Source organism: Perca flavescens, chromosome 16, assembly GCF_004354835.1.
Source record: "Perca flavescens isolate YP-PL-M2 chromosome 16, PFLA_1.0, whole genome shotgun sequence".
Classification (NCBI taxonomy): domain Eukaryota; kingdom Metazoa; phylum Chordata; class Actinopteri; order Perciformes; family Percidae; genus Perca; species Perca flavescens.
Window position 1 is genome coordinate 30,414,437 of NC_041346.1, and position 17,996 is coordinate 30,432,432.

The 17,996-nt window shown below is 40.3% G+C and overlaps 2 protein-coding genes across 3 annotated transcripts; both read left to right on the forward strand.

Moving 5' to 3' along the window:
* The first annotated feature begins 900 nt into the window (after window positions 1–900).
* LOC114571198 (cytochrome c oxidase subunit 5B, mitochondrial) lies at window positions 901–6,478 on the forward strand. The gene is made up of 4 exons (XM_028602048.1): window positions 901–1,042; window positions 3,776–3,846; window positions 4,411–4,510; window positions 5,726–6,478. Exons 1-4 carry the CDS (start codon window positions 946–948, stop codon window positions 5,836–5,838), a joined length of 381 nt encoding a protein of 126 aa, XP_028457849.1. The 5' UTR covers window positions 901–945; the 3' UTR covers window positions 5,839–6,478.
* A 1,222-nt stretch (window positions 6,479–7,700) lies between these two features.
* Window positions 7,701–17,706, forward strand: zgc:86599 (cytochrome c oxidase subunit 5B, mitochondrial). 2 transcript variants are annotated; one of them, XR_003694620.1, is made up of 5 exons: window positions 7,701–7,868; window positions 11,784–11,854; window positions 14,939–15,038; window positions 16,449–17,104; window positions 17,151–17,706. XR_003694620.1 is itself a non-coding variant. In XM_028602047.1 (4 exons), the coding sequence occupies exons 1-4, from the start codon at window positions 7,772–7,774 to the stop codon at window positions 16,559–16,561; spliced, it is 381 nt and encodes a 126-aa protein (XP_028457848.1). In that variant the 5' UTR covers window positions 7,701–7,771; the 3' UTR covers window positions 16,562–17,172. The 2 variants fall into 2 exon arrangements, 1 of the variants encoding a protein (XP_028457848.1); XM_028602047.1 differs by having other exon boundaries at window positions 16,449–17,172.
* The last annotated feature ends 290 nt before the right edge of the window (window positions 17,707–17,996 follow it).

Here is a 17,996-nt window from a genome sequence, read left to right on the forward strand (position 1 = left end):
CTGAGGGTCTTCTTATGAAGAGAGAAAGAACTAATTTTTAGTAATGTCTCAGAGTCTTAATATTATAATACACACACACACGCACACAGCACACACACACACACACACACACACACACACACACACACAGACACACACACACACACACACACACACAGTCACACATACACACACACGCATGCACAGACACACAGTCACACAAATACGCACACACACACACACACACACACACACACACACAGTCAGACACACATAGTCACACACATACAAACACACACACAGTCACACACACACACACACACACACACACAGTCACACATACACACACACACATGCACGCACACACACACAGTCACACATACACACACACACACACACACACACACACACACACACACACAGTCAGACACACACAGTCACACACACACACACACACACACACACACACAGTCACACACACATAGTCACACATACACACACACGCACGCACACACACACAGTCACACACACACACACACACACACACATACACACACACACACACACACACATAGTCACACATAGACACACACACAGTCTCACACACACAGTCACACACACACACACACACACACACACTGAGGGTCTTTTTTATGAAATCAAGAAGACTGAAGTAACTATTTGTCATAATGTTTGAGAGTCTTAATATATTCTTTAAATATATCATAAATAAATAAAACATGGTTATATATCAATGTATACTGTATATATATATATATATATATATACATATATATAACTAAATATAAATATTTAACTATATCTTCATAGTCTTCTTTAAATTCGCATTAAAATCCATTGAAATTAGTATGTATAAACAAATTGGAAACAGCGCTTACGTCACAACTGGGTGACCTACGACGTCATAGCCCCGCGACTAGGTGAAAGGACAGCAAAGAAGGAAACATGGCTGCAAGGTTACTGCTCCGCTCAGCTTTCCGAGCCGCGTCAACTTGCCGGGCGGCCCCGGTGCCCGCCCTGACCCGCGGCATGGCGGCTGGAGGTGAGGAACAAACCGACACCCGGCTACAGAGCCTGAAACACCGATTTAATCTGATTTAAGAGAGTGTTTGTGCTCGAGAAGGACAGATAACGTCGATGCTAACTGACAGCTCTGAGAACGTTCTGTTCAACTTCACACCAAACTTAATTTAAAAAATCAAGCAATTTAATTAGAAAAATTGAGTTTTGTGTTAACTGTACAGCTTGTATAACTATACTTTTTTTCCACAATAGAATTGGACTGAAACTCTTCAATTCGGCACACATTAGATATATAATTTACTTTATTTATTTATTCTTATTCTGTTAAAACAGTCCTCCTCAACATGGGACATCAGACCAAAGTTCATTAAAAAATGCGCCAATTTAATTCCAAAATCGTGCATTGTGTAAACCGTACAGCTTGTAAAACAAAAAGTCATTCCCCACAATATAACTAGACTAATACTCTTCAGTTCGGCGTACATTAGAAATATAATTGACTTTTTTATTTTTTTTTAATATTCAAGTATTCTGTTAAAACAGTCCTACTGTAATTTAATTGTAAACCGTGTGTTGTGTAAACTGTACAGCTTGTAAAACATGAAGACGTTTTCCACGATAGAATTGGACTAAAACTCTTCAATTCGGCACACATTAGAAATATAATTGACTATTTTATACTGGCTTTATTAATAACTTTATCTATTTTCTTATCGTGATACAACTCCAATGAAAGTCGATGGAAGTATAATTTTTGGGATAAAGTACCTTTAAAACACACACATTGAATTTTTAATTTTATTCAAAAAATATTTTCACTTTATTCTCGAAATATTGTCTTTTTTTTTTCTTGAAATATTTCAACTTTTTCCTGTAACTTAGTACTCCCAATATCTGTTACTGACTTTTTGTCCTGTACATTTTCAGCTTTGTTCTCTAAACATTAGGACAGTATATTCTTAATATATATATATATATATATATATATATATATATATATATATATATATATATATATATATATATATAGACATAGACATAGACGTCTTCTTTATTACTGAAATAATGATTTTTTTTTTCCTCGTTTGACTTAATAATCGAAATATAATACATGATTGTTGGACAGAAAAACACACATGCGCGAGCACACACACACACACACACACACACACACACACTCCCTACGTGCACACACACACACACACACACACACACACACACACACACACACACACACACACACACTCACTCACTCACTCCCCGCATAAACACACAAACATTCCTTGCAAACACACACTCACACACACACTCCCCACACACACACACACACTCTCCTCACACACACACACAAACTACTCAAACACACACTCCTCTCACTCACACACACTCACTCCCTGCATAAACACACACACACACACACATTCCCTGCAAACACACACACACTCCACACACACACACAAACTACTCAAACACACACACACTCCTCTCACACACACACACACACACACACTCACTCCCCGCATAAACACACGCACACATTCCCTGCAAATACACACACACACACACCCCCCACACACACACTCCTCTCACACACACAAACTATTCAAACACACACACACACACTCGTCTCACTCACACACTCCTCTCACACACACAAACTATTCAAACACACACACACACACTCGTCTCACTCACACACACTCACTCCCTGCATAAACACACACACACACATTCCTTGCAAACACACACACACACTCCCCAGACACACACACACTCCTCTCACACACACAAACTACTCAAACACACACACACTCCTCTCACACACACACTCTCACACACACACACACACTCCCCACACACTCCCCACACACACTCCTCTCAAACACACACTCACTCCCCACATAAACACACACACATTCCCTGCAGACACACACTCACTCCCTGCATAAACACACACACACACACACATTCCCTGCAAACACACACACTCCCCACACACACACACTCCTCTCACACACACACACACACACACACACACACACACACACACTCCTCTCACACACACACTCCCCACACACACTCCTCTCAAACACACACTCACTCCCCACATAAACACACACACACACATTCCCTGCAGACACACAATCACTCCCTGCATAAACACACACACACACATTCCCTGCAGACACACAATCACTCCCTGCATAAACACACACACACACATTCCCTGCAAACACACACACACACACTCCCCACACGCACACACTCCTCTCACACACACAAACTACTCAAACACACACACTCCTCTCACGCACACACACTCACTCCCCGCATAAACACACGCACACATTCCCTGCAAACACACACACACACACACACACACACTCCTCTCACACACACAAACTACTCAAACACACACACACACTCCTCTCACGCACACACACTCACTCCCCACATAAACACACACACAAATTCCCTGCAGACACACACACATTCCCTGCAGACACACACACACACACACACACACACACACACACATAAATACAAATATCACATATTTTTTATTTATTTTATATTATATCAATATCTACTTTTATTTCTGTAACTTGTGTCCTGTGGTCTCTATATTAGATTGTCTCCATACTGCCGAGCTCTAGATACAGCTCCACTGAAAGCTGATGGATGAGAATATGGAATTATTATTTATGGGATGTTGTGACGTGTTGACTGAAGTCCTGTGGTCTCTCCTCAGGGATCCCCACTGACGAGGAGCAGGCCACCGGCCTGGAGAAAATCATCATGAAGGCCGCCAAGGAGGGCGCGGTACAATAATATTATTATTATTATTATTATTATTATTATTATAATAATAATAAGTGTCACTGACATTAATCCCCCACATACTGTATGATGCCAAGACTGCAAAACTGTCATCTTTAATTGGCAGCGCAGCCAAGGCGACAAAAAAATGCGCCAAAAAGCGAGAGTCGATTTCGTCGTTTTCTTCGGCTATTTTGTCACTTTTTTTGTCGACGTTATTTGTCACTTTTTTTTCAGCCATATTTTTGATTTCACTTGTCACTTTTTTTTCGCCTTTCTTGTTTCTTTTTGCGACACTCTTGTGCACTATAGTGCAGTATAGAAAGACAATTAAACATTCAAGAATTGGAAAATTATTTGGTTAGTACTGTCAAATCTGTCGCAGTAGCCACTGCTAATGCTTGCTCTTGTAAAGTGTCTCGAGATAACTCTTGTTATGATTTGATACTATAATTAAAATTGAATTAATAAATTAGTATAATAGGGACGCAAAAGAATGTACAACTATGTAAAGCAGTTACAAGTAGAAGTGATGACCTGTGCACTGAGTCCTGTCTCCTCCTCCAGGACCCCTACAGCATGATGAAGCCTAAAGAGTACGCTGGCTCCAAGGCCGATCCTCACCTCGTTCCCTCCATCACTAACAAGAGGATCGTGGGATGCGTCTGTAAGTCATCTGTAAAAAAAAAAAACACCTCTTTGTTGGGTTTTTTGACGCTGACAGGCTTAGATTATTATTTTGAGTGTGTAACAACATTATGGGATGGATCCCTACAGAGATAGGGCTTCTAGTTAAAGAGTAAGATCCTTTTAGTTTAACATGAAACAGCCCCGAAATCACCATCACCAAACTCCACCAGACTCCATGTAAATAATCAGGACTTTTAGCGTGTATAGAGCCAGCATATCTCCACCAGACTCCATGTAAATAATCAGGACTTTTAGCGTGTATAGAGCCAGCATATCTCCACATGTAAATGGGTGAATTAAGGGTTTATTTCAACGAAACCAGAGTGGTGATTGTTGGAACAGTGGGAAGATGAACCAAAACGGCTTTTGATAGTTTTTATTTAGTTTCTGTCGACTTTGAATGAAGTGTGTTTTACGATGATAAAAGTCCTGATTATTTACATGGAGTCTGGTGGAGTTTGGTGATGGTGATTTCGGGGCTGTTTCATGTTAAACTAAAATGATCTTACTCTTTAACTAAAAGCTCTATCTCTGTAGGGATCCATCCCATAATGTTGTCAGACACTTAAAATATTAATCTGAAATAATGAAAACATAACTTTTAGTGGTTGGGAACTGACGGGACCAGTAATGTGACCATCAGTTGAAATAAACTTTGTGTTGTAAGAAAACATTGTTATGAATCTATTTTGATGCGTTTTCCTGTAGCTTTTGTAATTTTACATAGGTTTAAAAAATATCAGTTAATATTGATATTGCAATATTCATAGTCAGTATCACATTTTGTCTATATCGTGCAACCCTAATATGACCTTTGAGCGCGGTGCAAAGCGGCAAAATATGAGCTGTGTGTGTGTGTGTTTGTGTCGGTGTGGGTGTGTCAGGGTGTGTGTGAGTGTGTGTTGGTAGGTGTGTGTGTGTGTGTGTGTGTGTGTGTGTGTCACTGCATGCAGAATCACAATGCACCGATTCAGTGATTCATTTCAACAGCGTGTGTGTGTTCGTTTCTGTGTATGTTGCGTGTGTTTCTGTGTTTCTGTGTGTGTGCGTGCGTGTGTGTCACTGCATTGATGCAGAATCCCAATGCACCGATTCAGTGATGAATTCCTCCAGCCCTACTCTGTGACCTCTGCTGCCGAGATGTTTCTAAGCTCCTCCTCCTCCTCCTCTTCCTCTCTCTCTCTCTGTGCAGGTGAGGAAGACAACACGGCCGTGGTTTGGTTCTGGCTCCACCAGGGCGATGCCCAGCGCTGCCCGTCCTGTGGGTCCCACTACAAACTGGTGGCCCACCAACTCCCCCACTAACCCCCACACACACACACACACACACACCTCTCTTAACATAGACGTTAGTCTTCAGAACGACTACAAGAAACATCAGACTCGGTCTCCAGGATGATTTATTTATCCTGGAACAGAGGGGATACAGCTACGGCCGGACCTTAACGCAAAATCTGTCCTCAAATCTCGGCTAATAAAATAATATAATTTGAATACTTTTTCACCCAGGAAACGCGCCCGTTCTTCGGGAGTGTTTTAACCCCCAAAACTCTCTTTCCAAAAAACTGTAACTGTCGTCGCCGTAGCTGTATCCCCTCTAGCCTTCGACCCGTTCTTTCGGTTTCTTCCCACTTCCTGGAGTTGTGAGTTGCCGTCGTCCGATTGGTCTCTTGACTCGTTCTGTCTCGTACTTGATAGACTTGCTGACCTCAATCAGTCTCTGCTTTACACGTCGGCAGTGACACAGGGATCACGTGTGGTTTGGGACACAAGTGTTTCTTCAGACATTTCCATTCAGCGTTCAGTTTACATTCTCACACACACACACACACACACACACACACACACACACACACACACACACACACACTTGTACTGTACAATGTTACACATTCGGGTCCACCTCACTCCTATTACTCAACCAATAAAGGTTCTGAACTCTTAACGCTTGTGTTGGTTTTTTTTTTTTTTTTACAGGTTTTTTGTCACTTTTTCTGATCTTTTTGTTGAATTTTTCTGCGCTTAGACGTTTTATTTTGCATGTTTTTGAAGCCTTTGCTGACATTTTTGTCACTTTTTCCAATGTTTTTGTCGATTTCTTTATTTATTTGTGACATTTTTTTTTCTATACAATTTTGTTGCTTTTCTCTATAATATCTAAAGCCTTTTTATCAACTTTTTTTGGGCTTTATGTCAAACAAACTAAGTGAGAAAGCTCTATGAGACGTGCAAGAAGACAGTCAACATATTTGACCCTTGTGTTGTCTTTTTGATTTTCTAGGTCAAAATGTGACACTTTTCCCACTTTTTATCCAAGTATTTCTTGTCACTTTTTTCTGCTCCTTTTGACGTTCTTGAAGATTTTTTCGACACGTTTTGCTCCCGATGAATTTAACCCTCGCAATGTCTTCTCGTCGACCGAGCAACTTTTTCTTTCTCTGGGTAAAAAATTGAAAATGAAAACTTTTTTTTGACATTTTTGTCTACGTTTCAACGTTCTTTTATAATAATAATAATAATTAAAAAAATCTTCAAATTATATAAAATTGAATAAAACACCCAAATTCAAGTAGTGAACTGATCATTTATTTAACTCGTGAAGAGTAATAGTAGTACGGAACCATCCAATTAATAGTACAAGGACAACAGAATTAAATAATATATTAGATGTGAGGTCAGAAATCACATCCCAAATAAAACATCAACTGTACTTCCTAATACAAGGACATGGAGGGATGTGGATGAGCTTATTTTGGCTGCATGTGAAACTGGGAACTGGAGCCAAAAATCTGAATCAGAAAGCAGTTTATTGCCACAGTGAGTTACACCTACACGTGGAATTGGCCTTGGTGATTGGTGCATATACTGAAATAAACATTAAACATAAATAAGAAGTAAACAATAAATACAGAAACAAATATGTACAAAAATAGCAAACAAAAAACAAAAAATATATAAAAATATAAATTAATATTATAATATATATAAAAGTGTCTCTAAACAGCCCAGTAAAAGCTGATTCTGGGTCTGGTTATACTGAATTATATTACACATATAATATATTTAGTTCATATTCTGTCTACTGTCATTGATCTAAATGAGGTGGTGAAAAAAAATCTATTAAATGTCAACGTAAACCGCGCTTAACGACGTTCAAACCAGGCGACACGTCAATAGATAACCCCCAGACGTCATCAGTGTGCGACTAGCTTCTGGTGACAGGCAAGAAGAAGGAAAGATGGCTGCAAGGTTACTGCTCCGCTCGGCTGTTAGAGCCGCGACAACCTGCCGGGCTGCACCGGTCCCGGCTCTGACCCGCGGCATGGCGGCTGGAGGTGAGGACCGAACCGACACCGCGCTATGAAGCCCGAAACAACCGTTAAAATATATATATTTTTATAATAGGCAATGTGACCGCGGCGCTCACTAGCCGGTTAGCATTAGCACCGTTAGCACTGCTGCTCCGCTAGAAGGGATACAGCTGCGGCGACGAGTGTTAAGTTTAGGCACCGAAACGAATAGCTGAGGAAAAAAGATCGTGGTTTGGTTTAAAACACTCCGGGGGGATTTACCACATTTTTCTGGCTAAAAGTATTACAATTATATTGTTATATCATCCTAGATTTGACCAGATTTAGCGTAACTTCCGCCCGTAACATTAGGTGTATCCCTTCTAGCCACAACTCGCTAGCAGCGGGAGGTCAAACGTGATTTTCAATTATAATTACTAAAGTCAATGGCAGCTACAAATACATTTTGGTCAACTGTGTCTCTGCTGAAACGTGTAACGTTAAAGTTTTAGGAAATTGTACTTGTTTTCAAGCTGACATTGAGTTCAAACACAGGACGTTAGCCTGCTAGCTAATTAGTGATGCACCTATGTGAAAATTGTGGCCGATACCGATAATGATATTGCTGTTATGGCCGATACCGATATTTACCGATGTCGATATCTCTGTATAGAACACATTTTTTATGATAATCAAATAAGGAACTATTTTCCAAAAGGCATTTTTTTTACTTTTGTGATTTATTTTCAGAAATCACTGATATTGGGCACTTTTACCTGTGTGCAAAATATTCTTTTCAGAAGAAAATCTAAATATTTATATAAAAATACATTTTTTAAAGGATACAAGTGTGTCCTGAATTCACACTATGAATAAGCCAACCCTGAGTATTCACAATAAACATCTAACTCACTTGAGACCAAGTCACTGTATTCTGTGAACATTGTACAACAGTTCAAAACTTTAAAGTACAGTAGTAGGCCTTAAATGGCCAAAGCCAAAAGTATTGAAAGAGGTAAAATGTGAAAATGCAGCCAGAACAAACTGGACTGAACAGACACTGGCTTTTGCAGTCTGAACTGGAAGTACAGTAACTGCCAAGTACTTAAAGGTTAGGCCTAACTCTTGAAATTATAGAAATTGTTGCCTTCTAGGCCGAGATAAGCCAGAAAATGTGTTTTTTGCTCATATGGATTAAAGACACCAAATCCCAGAATGCACTTGCTTCGCTGCTTTTAGACTCCACTCCCAAGTCACATCCACCTACAGACCGACAGTGAGGCAGCATTCAACTCAACCCAAATGTGTTTTATTGTCATTTCAACCATATACACGAAACAACATTTCACCGTGGCTGTAATGGTTACACATTTAAAATCTAAAAAAACGACATCCGAAACAGGTGTTTACAGTCAACCAAGCGCTAATGCTAGTATGCGTTAGCTGAACTTTACGTGTATGTGCAATAGCTAAATGTAGCAGATTATAAACACGGTTGTAAATTTGCGTGTCGGCATTTACTAGTCCCAAACTTCCCCAGCAGTTAGCATTTAGTTGGATACAAGCAGCTAATTTCTGCACAAGTCCGTGTTAACAAAATCTCCACTCTTACCCGGCGACATGTTTCCACAACAAGAAAAACACAGCAGTCTCTGAACTCGCGATGGGAGTTTGGTTTAAGTTGGATGTGCTCCAGTTTGTTGTCTAATGAGCAGACACTTGCAACCAGGATTGACGGAACAGGTGGCTGGCTAGCGTTAGCTTTCCAGCTAGCTAGGTTAGCTATACTCCAGCCCCCTTTTGCGTTTCACCGCTGAGAATGTCCCCCCATGATCGCCGCCGCTACCCGCTGGTCAAACTAACCCGTACGGCGGACCGCAGCAACCGAACAGCAACCTCTTATGTCCGAACATTCATCTCTCCCCCGCCCACCGAGAGCCGGTGGTCTACTAAAGTTTCCAGTGTCCCACTTCGCCGCAGATTCTGTCTGCAAAAACCAACCAAGCCCATGCTATTTCTTCTTCTTCTTCTTCTGATTTCAGCAGTATAGACGCTGTTAAGCGTATTACTGCCCTCAACAGGTCAGATTTAAATCTAAATTCTCACACACTCACATCTAAGCCTACACGTGTCAAATACACAGGAATGATTCACATCGGCTCTATTCATCGGCCCTATTTTGACATCGGAAAGATACCGATGTGTAAAAAAATGACCATATTGGCCGATATTATATTGGCGGCCGATATATATCGTGCACCACTATAGCTTATGCTAGAGTGTCTCAAAGTAGTAACTAGTACAGGTGTGTAACGTTCAGGGTGATTTAAAGGACACCGTAGTTTGTAAAGTATTCAGATCCTAGAAAAAACACTCTATTATGTGATGGAAAGGATTTCTAAGGAGGTCGACCTTTCTGTTAAAGAGTAAGATCCTTTTTGAAACATAAAAATATCTGCGAAATTGCGTTCGCTAAACCCACCAGACTCCATGTAAATAATCAGCAATTTAAGCATCGTAAAACACACTTCATTCAAAGTCGATAGAAACAAAAATAAAACTATTAAAAGCCGTTTTGGGGCATCTTTCCGCTTTTCCAACCATCACAACTCTAGTTTTGGTTGAAATAAACACATAGTTTACTGATTTACTTGTGAAAATATGTTGGCTCTATACACGCTAAAAGTCCTGTTTTTTTAAATGGAGTCTGGTGGGTTTAGCACTAGCCACTTCAGAGCTGTTTCTGGTTAAACAGAAAGGTCTCAAAGAGGTTTTAAAGGTCTATCTCCGAGGGGATCCTTTCCATAATGTTGTCAGACACTTAGAATATTAATCTGAGACTGTCAGTGGCAAAACAACCACTTCTGTGAAGGTAAAGCTGCACGATTGTCCTATTAACTTACATCGTAGCTTGTTTCGCAAGCTCGCTTAATACTGGAGCAACGTCAAAGATTATTGTTCCCGTCACTTAGATACAAAACATAGGGAAATATGGTCCAGCTTGGGAAAATAAAAAACAGTAGTAACCCTTACCCCACTTACTAGGTCATGAATTCTTTCTACCAAGAAGAATGAGCGGCGTGCGCCCATATGTAGAGGCTTAGTCCTTGACGCAGCGGCCGCGGGTTCGACTCTGACCTGTGGCCCTTTGATGCATGTCATTCAAAGATATTTGATTTTCTCCATATTGCCAAGCTCTAGATACAACTACACTAAAAGTCGATGGATGATAATATGGAAGTATTATTTATGGCAGTGGTTCTCAAACTTTTTTTCAATAATGTACCCCTTTTGAACTGTTTCTTTAAGACACGTACCCCCCCTGACCAGCGCTAATTATTTTCGGTAGAAACAAAGTGTATATAAACAGGAACAGCACAACTAGAACAACAGCATTGTGACTGGAAAAAAAACATTTAAATGCTAATGAGAAAATCAGACAAACTGTAAAGAAGACAAAAACTTGGAAAAAGATTGTAGAAAGAAGGCAAGAATAGGTAAAAATAGTATTTTAAAAACTACAAAAAACGTGACATAAGAAGAAAAAAGCGACAGTAGAAGGAAGGAAGGCAAGATTAGGTCCAACAAAGGCTACACAAATGTCACAGTTTTGGTAGGAAAAACCCCCATTTGAGAACCACTGATTTATGGGATGTTGTGATGTGATAACACGCACACATACTTACTCACACTCCCCGCATAAACGCACACACACACACACACACACATTCCTTGCAAACAAACACTCACATACACTCCACACACACTCTACCCGCATAATCGCACACATTCCCCTATCTTTTATTTCTGTAACTTGTGTCCTGTGGTCTCTATATTAGATTGTCTCCATACTGCCGAGCTCTAGATACAGCTCCACTGAAAGCTGATGGATGAGAATATGGAAGTATTATTTATGGGATGTTGTGACGTGTTGACTGAAGTCCTGTGGTCTCTCCTCAGGGATCCCCACTGACGAGGAGCAGGCCACCGGCCTGGAGAAAATCATCATGAAGGCCGCCAAGGAGGGCGCGGTACGCATTGGTCTTCAGTCTGTGATCACGTTTACATAGGGCAGCCCTACGTTTACATGCACACTCATATTCCTAATATGATACAGGTCATGTAAACGGCTTACAGGGTTCATACGTTTTGAAAAAAAAACTGGAAAAGTAAGGTTTTGGAAACCTAAAAAGACCCAGAAAGTTTAGGAAAAGTCATGGAATTTTTTTTAACACAGCATAATATGTGATTAATAAATGTATTTTCATGTCTTCTTAACCTCAGCGTTGTATTCGGGGAGCGATATTATGAATCCCACTATGAACCACAGACATTATCATTCATTTTATAGTTAAACCTCTAGAGGGTAAACTTTAACACAGATTAGTATTCTTATTGTATAATGTCGACTGACATTTTCAGGAACACATAGTCATGGAAATTTGGCAAAAAGTCATGGTAAAGTATTGGTTAGAATGCGTATGAACACTGGGCTTATTATCCCAAATCTCCTCCTCTGCTCTACGAACTCAACATGTAAACTACCGTTGAACACACTTTGCTGTATATAAACAGCAGTGTGGATCTTTTTCGGACGCACTGAGCTGTAACTTTCAACGTCCCTTCCCGAGAGCCTCCTTGCCGTTGAAGACGCGTAACCGCGGTAACCCCTGCCGACCTTCGCTCTGGCGGTATCGTCGGATAAATCGCTTAAATTACTGAAAGAGGGGAATAACTACACCGACGGTGGTTTAAATATGTAGAAATGTAAATTGGAGCGTTGTTGAAGTCACGGAGCTCCTCGGCTTCTGTCTGTTAAGAACGTTGTCGTTACTACCGCATTGCATTGTGGGATACTTATGCCAGTGTTTGCAAACTGTAATATTTTAAAGGAAATAGAATGCAGTTTGCATACTATTTAAGGTTTCGTGCATACGAAGACATCTCTCATGCTGTTTTTAGCTACTGAATAACATGTTGGTGTAGAATTTCAGACGCAGACCTTTTTATGAAATATACCGGTAGCTTTTTTTCTGATTAAGACATGTGCTGTCCTCGACTAAAGAAGTTCTTAGTCGACTAACACTTAGAGGATTTTGTCGACTAATCAATTAGTTGATTTAATTGACAGAGCTGTGAGCTTTGAGAGGTGGTTAAGACTAGAAAAGCTCAATATAAATGTAGTTAATTAACCATCTGTAAAACTGAGTTTCTCCACAATTAATCCTGCAAAAGCACCACTTTAAATCTTGTGTTTACCATAAATGTGCTCTTGAGTTTCTTGGAAATAAGTAATTAAGTATGAATAAGCATAAATAATGACTAATCGACTAAAAAAAACTAGAAATCTTAGTCGACTAAGACCAAAACGACAGATTAGTCGACTAATCGACTAAGAGGTGGCAGCCCTAATTAAGACGTGTGATATGTCGGTATTATTCGGGTTTTAGAAGCCTTCTTCAGACATGTAGACAGCGCATTCAGAATCTGCGTCTCAGTCGGGGTTTTTACTGAAGTTTATGTCCGTTTACGGTCTCCCTCGACGATGAACAGCCCAGCGCGTTGACTTGATCGATGCGCACGCGTCTAGAATCCAGAGTATTGATTACGCTCCCTCGCCGAGACGTTACACAAGCTGTTCCACGCTGAAGTAATTAAGTCTTTCAGGAGATGGGGAAGTTCCCCCAAAACAGTTTCCCCGGAGTCTGTGCCCAGCAGGCGTGTGGTGGGACAAACATGCTTTTATTTAAGAGAAAAAGTCAAATATGTTGACTGTGTTATTGCTAGTGGCGCACGATATATCGGTGGCCGATATGGTCTTTTTTTTTTTTTTTACTTTACACATCGGTATCGGTTCAATGTCAAATCATATACAGTACAGTCCAAAAGTTTGGACATACCTTCTCATTTAATGCGTTTCCTTTTTATTTTCATGACTATTTACATTGTAGATTCTCACTGAAGGCATCAAAACTATGAATGAACACATATGGAATTATGTACTTAACAACAAAGTGTGAAATAACTGAAAACATGTCTTATATTTTAGATTCTTCAAAGTAGCCACCCTTTGCTTTTTTTGATAACTCTGCAAACCCTTGGTGTTCTCTCAATGAGCTTCATGAGGTAGTCACCTGAAATGGTTTTACCTTCACAGGTGTGCTTTGTCAGGGTTAATTAGTGGAATTATTTCCCTTATTAATAAAAAAAGCAAAGGGTGGCTACTTTGAAGAATCTAAAATATAAGACATGTTTTCAGTTATTTCACACTTTTTTGTTAAGTACATAATTCCATATGTGTTCATTCATAGTTTTGATGCCTTCAGTGAGAATCTACAATGTAAATAGTCATGAAAATAAAAAGGAAACACATTGAATGAGAAGGTGTGTCCAAACTTTTGGCCTGTACTGTATAATTATATAAATATAAATTGTTTTTTCTGAAAATCTGACAACAGTCATATTTTGCACACAGGTAATGGTGCCTAATATCAGTCATTTTGGAAAATAAATCACTAAAGTTAAAAAAAAAAAAAAATCCGTTTTGGAAAATAGTTCTTAATTTGATTATCATAAAAATTGTTTTCTATACAGAGATATCGACATCGGTAAATATCGGTATCGGCCATAACAGCAATATTAATAACTGTTATCGGTATCGGCCACAATTTTCACATCGATGCATCACTAATTATTGCACGTAGCTCAGTCTTGGGTTGGGAACCGGAGGGTTGCCGGTTCAAGTCCCAGTACGGACCAAAGTATAGAGTGTGGATTGGTAGCTGGTGAGATGCCTGTTCACCTCCTGGGCACTGCCAAGGTGCTCTTGAGCAACGCACCGTACCCCCACCCCAAACCATTGTGCACGAATAGTTCCTGAGCGTGTGTGTGTGTGTATTTCAGGCCTGGTTGTGTAGTGATTTCTAACAAACGGAGTGTAAATTGTAATTTCCCCCACTGGGGATCAATAAACAGTATAAATTATGAATTAGTTTTACTCACTTAGAGTTTGGCCCTCCATAAAACCTTAAATAAAATAAAACAAGTCTGAAAAAAGGTCCTTAGTTATTATAGAAGAGCGAGATTGCCTGACTGAGTCCTGTCTCCTCCTCCAGGACCCCTACAGCATGATGAAGCCTAAAGAGTACGCTGGCTCCAAGGCCGATCCTCACCTCGTTCCCTCCATCACTAACAAGAGGATCGTGGGATGCGTCTGTAAGTCTTCTTTCTAAACTCCTAAGCCTTATCTGGCCGGTTTGACTGAGTGACTTCACTCGAGATCTTTCGGTTACACTTTTACTTAAAGGGATGTGCATAAGAGTGACGTGACGCTGTCGTGAACACATTGACAGTGTCATGCGTTCATGACAGTGTCGTGTCACTCTCTGAGTTTTCTGTCGCACGACTAAAACCACTTTCTGAACGTACACGCGCTCCACCAAAACAAGTTCCTTCCTGCAACACGGCATCATGACTTTGCGTAAATACTGTATACACGCCACTTTCATAAAGCCAAATGGCGTTGTTATTGTACGCATTTTCAGCTATCCACGTGTATGCCTACGCTGATGTAAACATACCCACCGCGTGGCCTCGCCACGTTGCGTGTTATTGCGAGAACGCGACGTACTATCGCAAGAACAACGTCACACGCCTGTAAAAAACTTTAGGTTTAGGAAAAGAACACAGGGAAAAGCTTTAGTAACAAAACAGTGACAAAAACACGGGAAATAACGACACAAACACGCTTAGGAAAACAATAAATGGTTGTGTTTAGGAAAGAAACATTGGGTAAGGCTTATTAAAAACTAAAATATCTCAGTCGGAACCGAAATGAGGAACCGAAATTCGCGTTCTAATCCGGTCTGAATACTACCGTTTGCATAGGAACCGGGTTTCGGTACCCAACCGTGTGTGTGTGTGTGTGTGTGTGTGTGTGTGTGTGTGTGTGTGTGTGTGTGTGTGTGTGTGTGTGTGTGTGTGTGTGTGTGTGTGTGTGTGTGTGTGTGTGTGTGTGTGTGTGTGTGTGTGTGTGTGTGTGTGTGGCTCTCCCAGGTGAAATGTGTTACCCTCTGCCACCCCAGCCTACCTCCTAACTCAATCCCCCGTTGCTTTATGCTACTCGCTACGGCGGAAATTGCTTCGCAATGTAGGTCAATAGTGGCCGATTTGCGTTGATATACACGCAAAAACGCGTTTATGCGTCTTGATAACACGCAAAAACGAAATACAAATTGGCGTGTCATACATACGCCAATTCATGAGATCAGTCTGCTTCCTGAGACCGTTTAGCAGAGGCTCCGTGGCGCCTGAGACAATTGTGATTGGTTTATCATCCTGGGATGATGCGTGGACTAGCCAGACCTTCCTCCGCAGCGCTGTGGAGGAAGGTCTGGCTCTCCGAGACTACGTTGAGCATAGCGCGCGGGTACGACCAAGAGCTTCACATCCACCTCCACGTTCCATGCCTGTGTTTACGCTCACCGTGACTCTCCTTTTTTTTTTCCACAATGAAAATATGAATCCAGTTTGTTTTTTGTCCCCTGTGTGTCTCTCTCTGTCTCTCTGTCTGTCTCTCTCTCTCTCCCTCTGTCTCTCTCTGTCTCTCTTTCTCTCTGTGTTCAGGTGAAGAAGACAACACGGCCGTGGTTTGGTTCTGGCTCCACCAGGGCGATGCCCAGCGCTGCCCGTCCTGTGGGTCCCACTACAAACTGGTGGCCCACCAACTCCCCCACTAACCCCCACACACACACACACACACACACCTCTCTTAACATAGACATATGTCTCTAATAACACATGTTACTGGAGACATATGTCTCTAATAACACATGTTACTGGAGACATATGTCTCTAATAACATATGTCTCTAATAACACATGTTACTGGAGACATATGTCTCTAATAAAATATGTCTCTAATAACATATGTCTCTAATAACACATGTTACTGGAGACATATGTCTCTAATAACATATGTCTCTAATAACACATGTTACTGGAGACATATGTCTCTAATAACATAGGTCTCTAATAACACATGTTACTGGAGACATATGTCTCTAATAACATATGTCTCTAATAACATATGTCTCTAATAACACATGTTACTGGAGACATATGTCTCTAATAACATATGTCTCTAATAACACATGTTACTGGAGACATATGTCTCTAATAACATATGTCTCTAATAACACATGTTACTGGAGACATATGTCTCTAATAACATATGTCTCTAATAACACATGTTACTGGAGACATATGTCTCTAATAACATATGTCTCTAATAACATATGTCTCTAATAACACATGTTACTGGAGACAGGTCTCTAATAACACATGTTACTGGAGACATGTCTCTAATAACACATGTTACTGGAGACATATGTCTCTAATAACACATGTTACTGGAGACATGTCTCTAATAACACATGTTACTGGAGACATATGTCTCTAATAACACATGTTAATGGAGACACATGTCTCTAATAACACATGTTACTGGAGACATGTCTCTAATAACACATGTTACTGGAGACATATGTCTCTAATAACACATGTTAATGGAGACACATGTCTCTAATAACACATGTTACTGGAGACGTATGTCTCTAATAACACGTTACTGGAGACATATGTCTCTAATAACATGTTACTGGAGACATGTCTCTAATAACACGTTACTGGAGACATATGTCTCTAATAACATGTTACTGGAGACATGTCTCTAACAACACGTTACTGGAGACATATGTCTCTAATAACATGTTACTGGAGACACATGTCTCTAATAACACGTTACTGGAGACATATGTCTCTAATAACACATGTTACTGGAGACGTATGACTCTAATAACATGTCTCTAATAACACATGTTACTGGAGACATATGTCTCTAATAACACATGTTACTGGAGACATATGTCTCTAATAACACATGTTACTGGAGACATGTCTCTAATAACACATGTTACTGGAGACATATGTCTCTAATAACACATGTTAATGGAGACACATGTCTCTAATAACACATGTTACTGGAGACATGTCTCTAATAACACATGTTACTGGAGACATATGTCTCTAATAACACATGTTAATGGAGACACATGTCTCTAATAACACATGTTACTGGAGACGTATGTCTCTAATAACACGTTACTGGAGACAT

Bases quoted from the DNA above. Each gene is read 5' to 3' on its own strand.
- zgc:86599 (XM_028602047.1), top strand. From the start codon at position 7,772: ATGGCTGCAAGGTTACTGCTCCGCTCGGCTGTTAGAGCCGCGACAACC. The intron at 7,869-11,783 runs GTGAGGACCGAA...GTCTCTCCTCAG, and splicing joins CCGCGGCATGGCGGCTGGAG to GGATCCCCACTGACGAGGAG. The intron at 11,855-14,938 runs GTACGCATTGGT...CTCCTCCTCCAG, and splicing joins AGGCCGCCAAGGAGGGCGCG to GACCCCTACAGCATGATGAA.
- LOC114571198 (XM_028602048.1), top strand. From the start codon at position 946: ATGGCTGCAAGGTTACTGCTCCGCTCAGCTTTCCGAGCCGCGTCAACT. The intron at 1,043-3,775 runs GTGAGGAACAAA...GTCTCTCCTCAG, and splicing joins CCGCGGCATGGCGGCTGGAG to GGATCCCCACTGACGAGGAG. The intron at 4,511-5,725 runs GTAAGTCATCTG...CTCTCTGTGCAG, and splicing joins GAGGATCGTGGGATGCGTCT to GTGAGGAAGACAACACGGCC.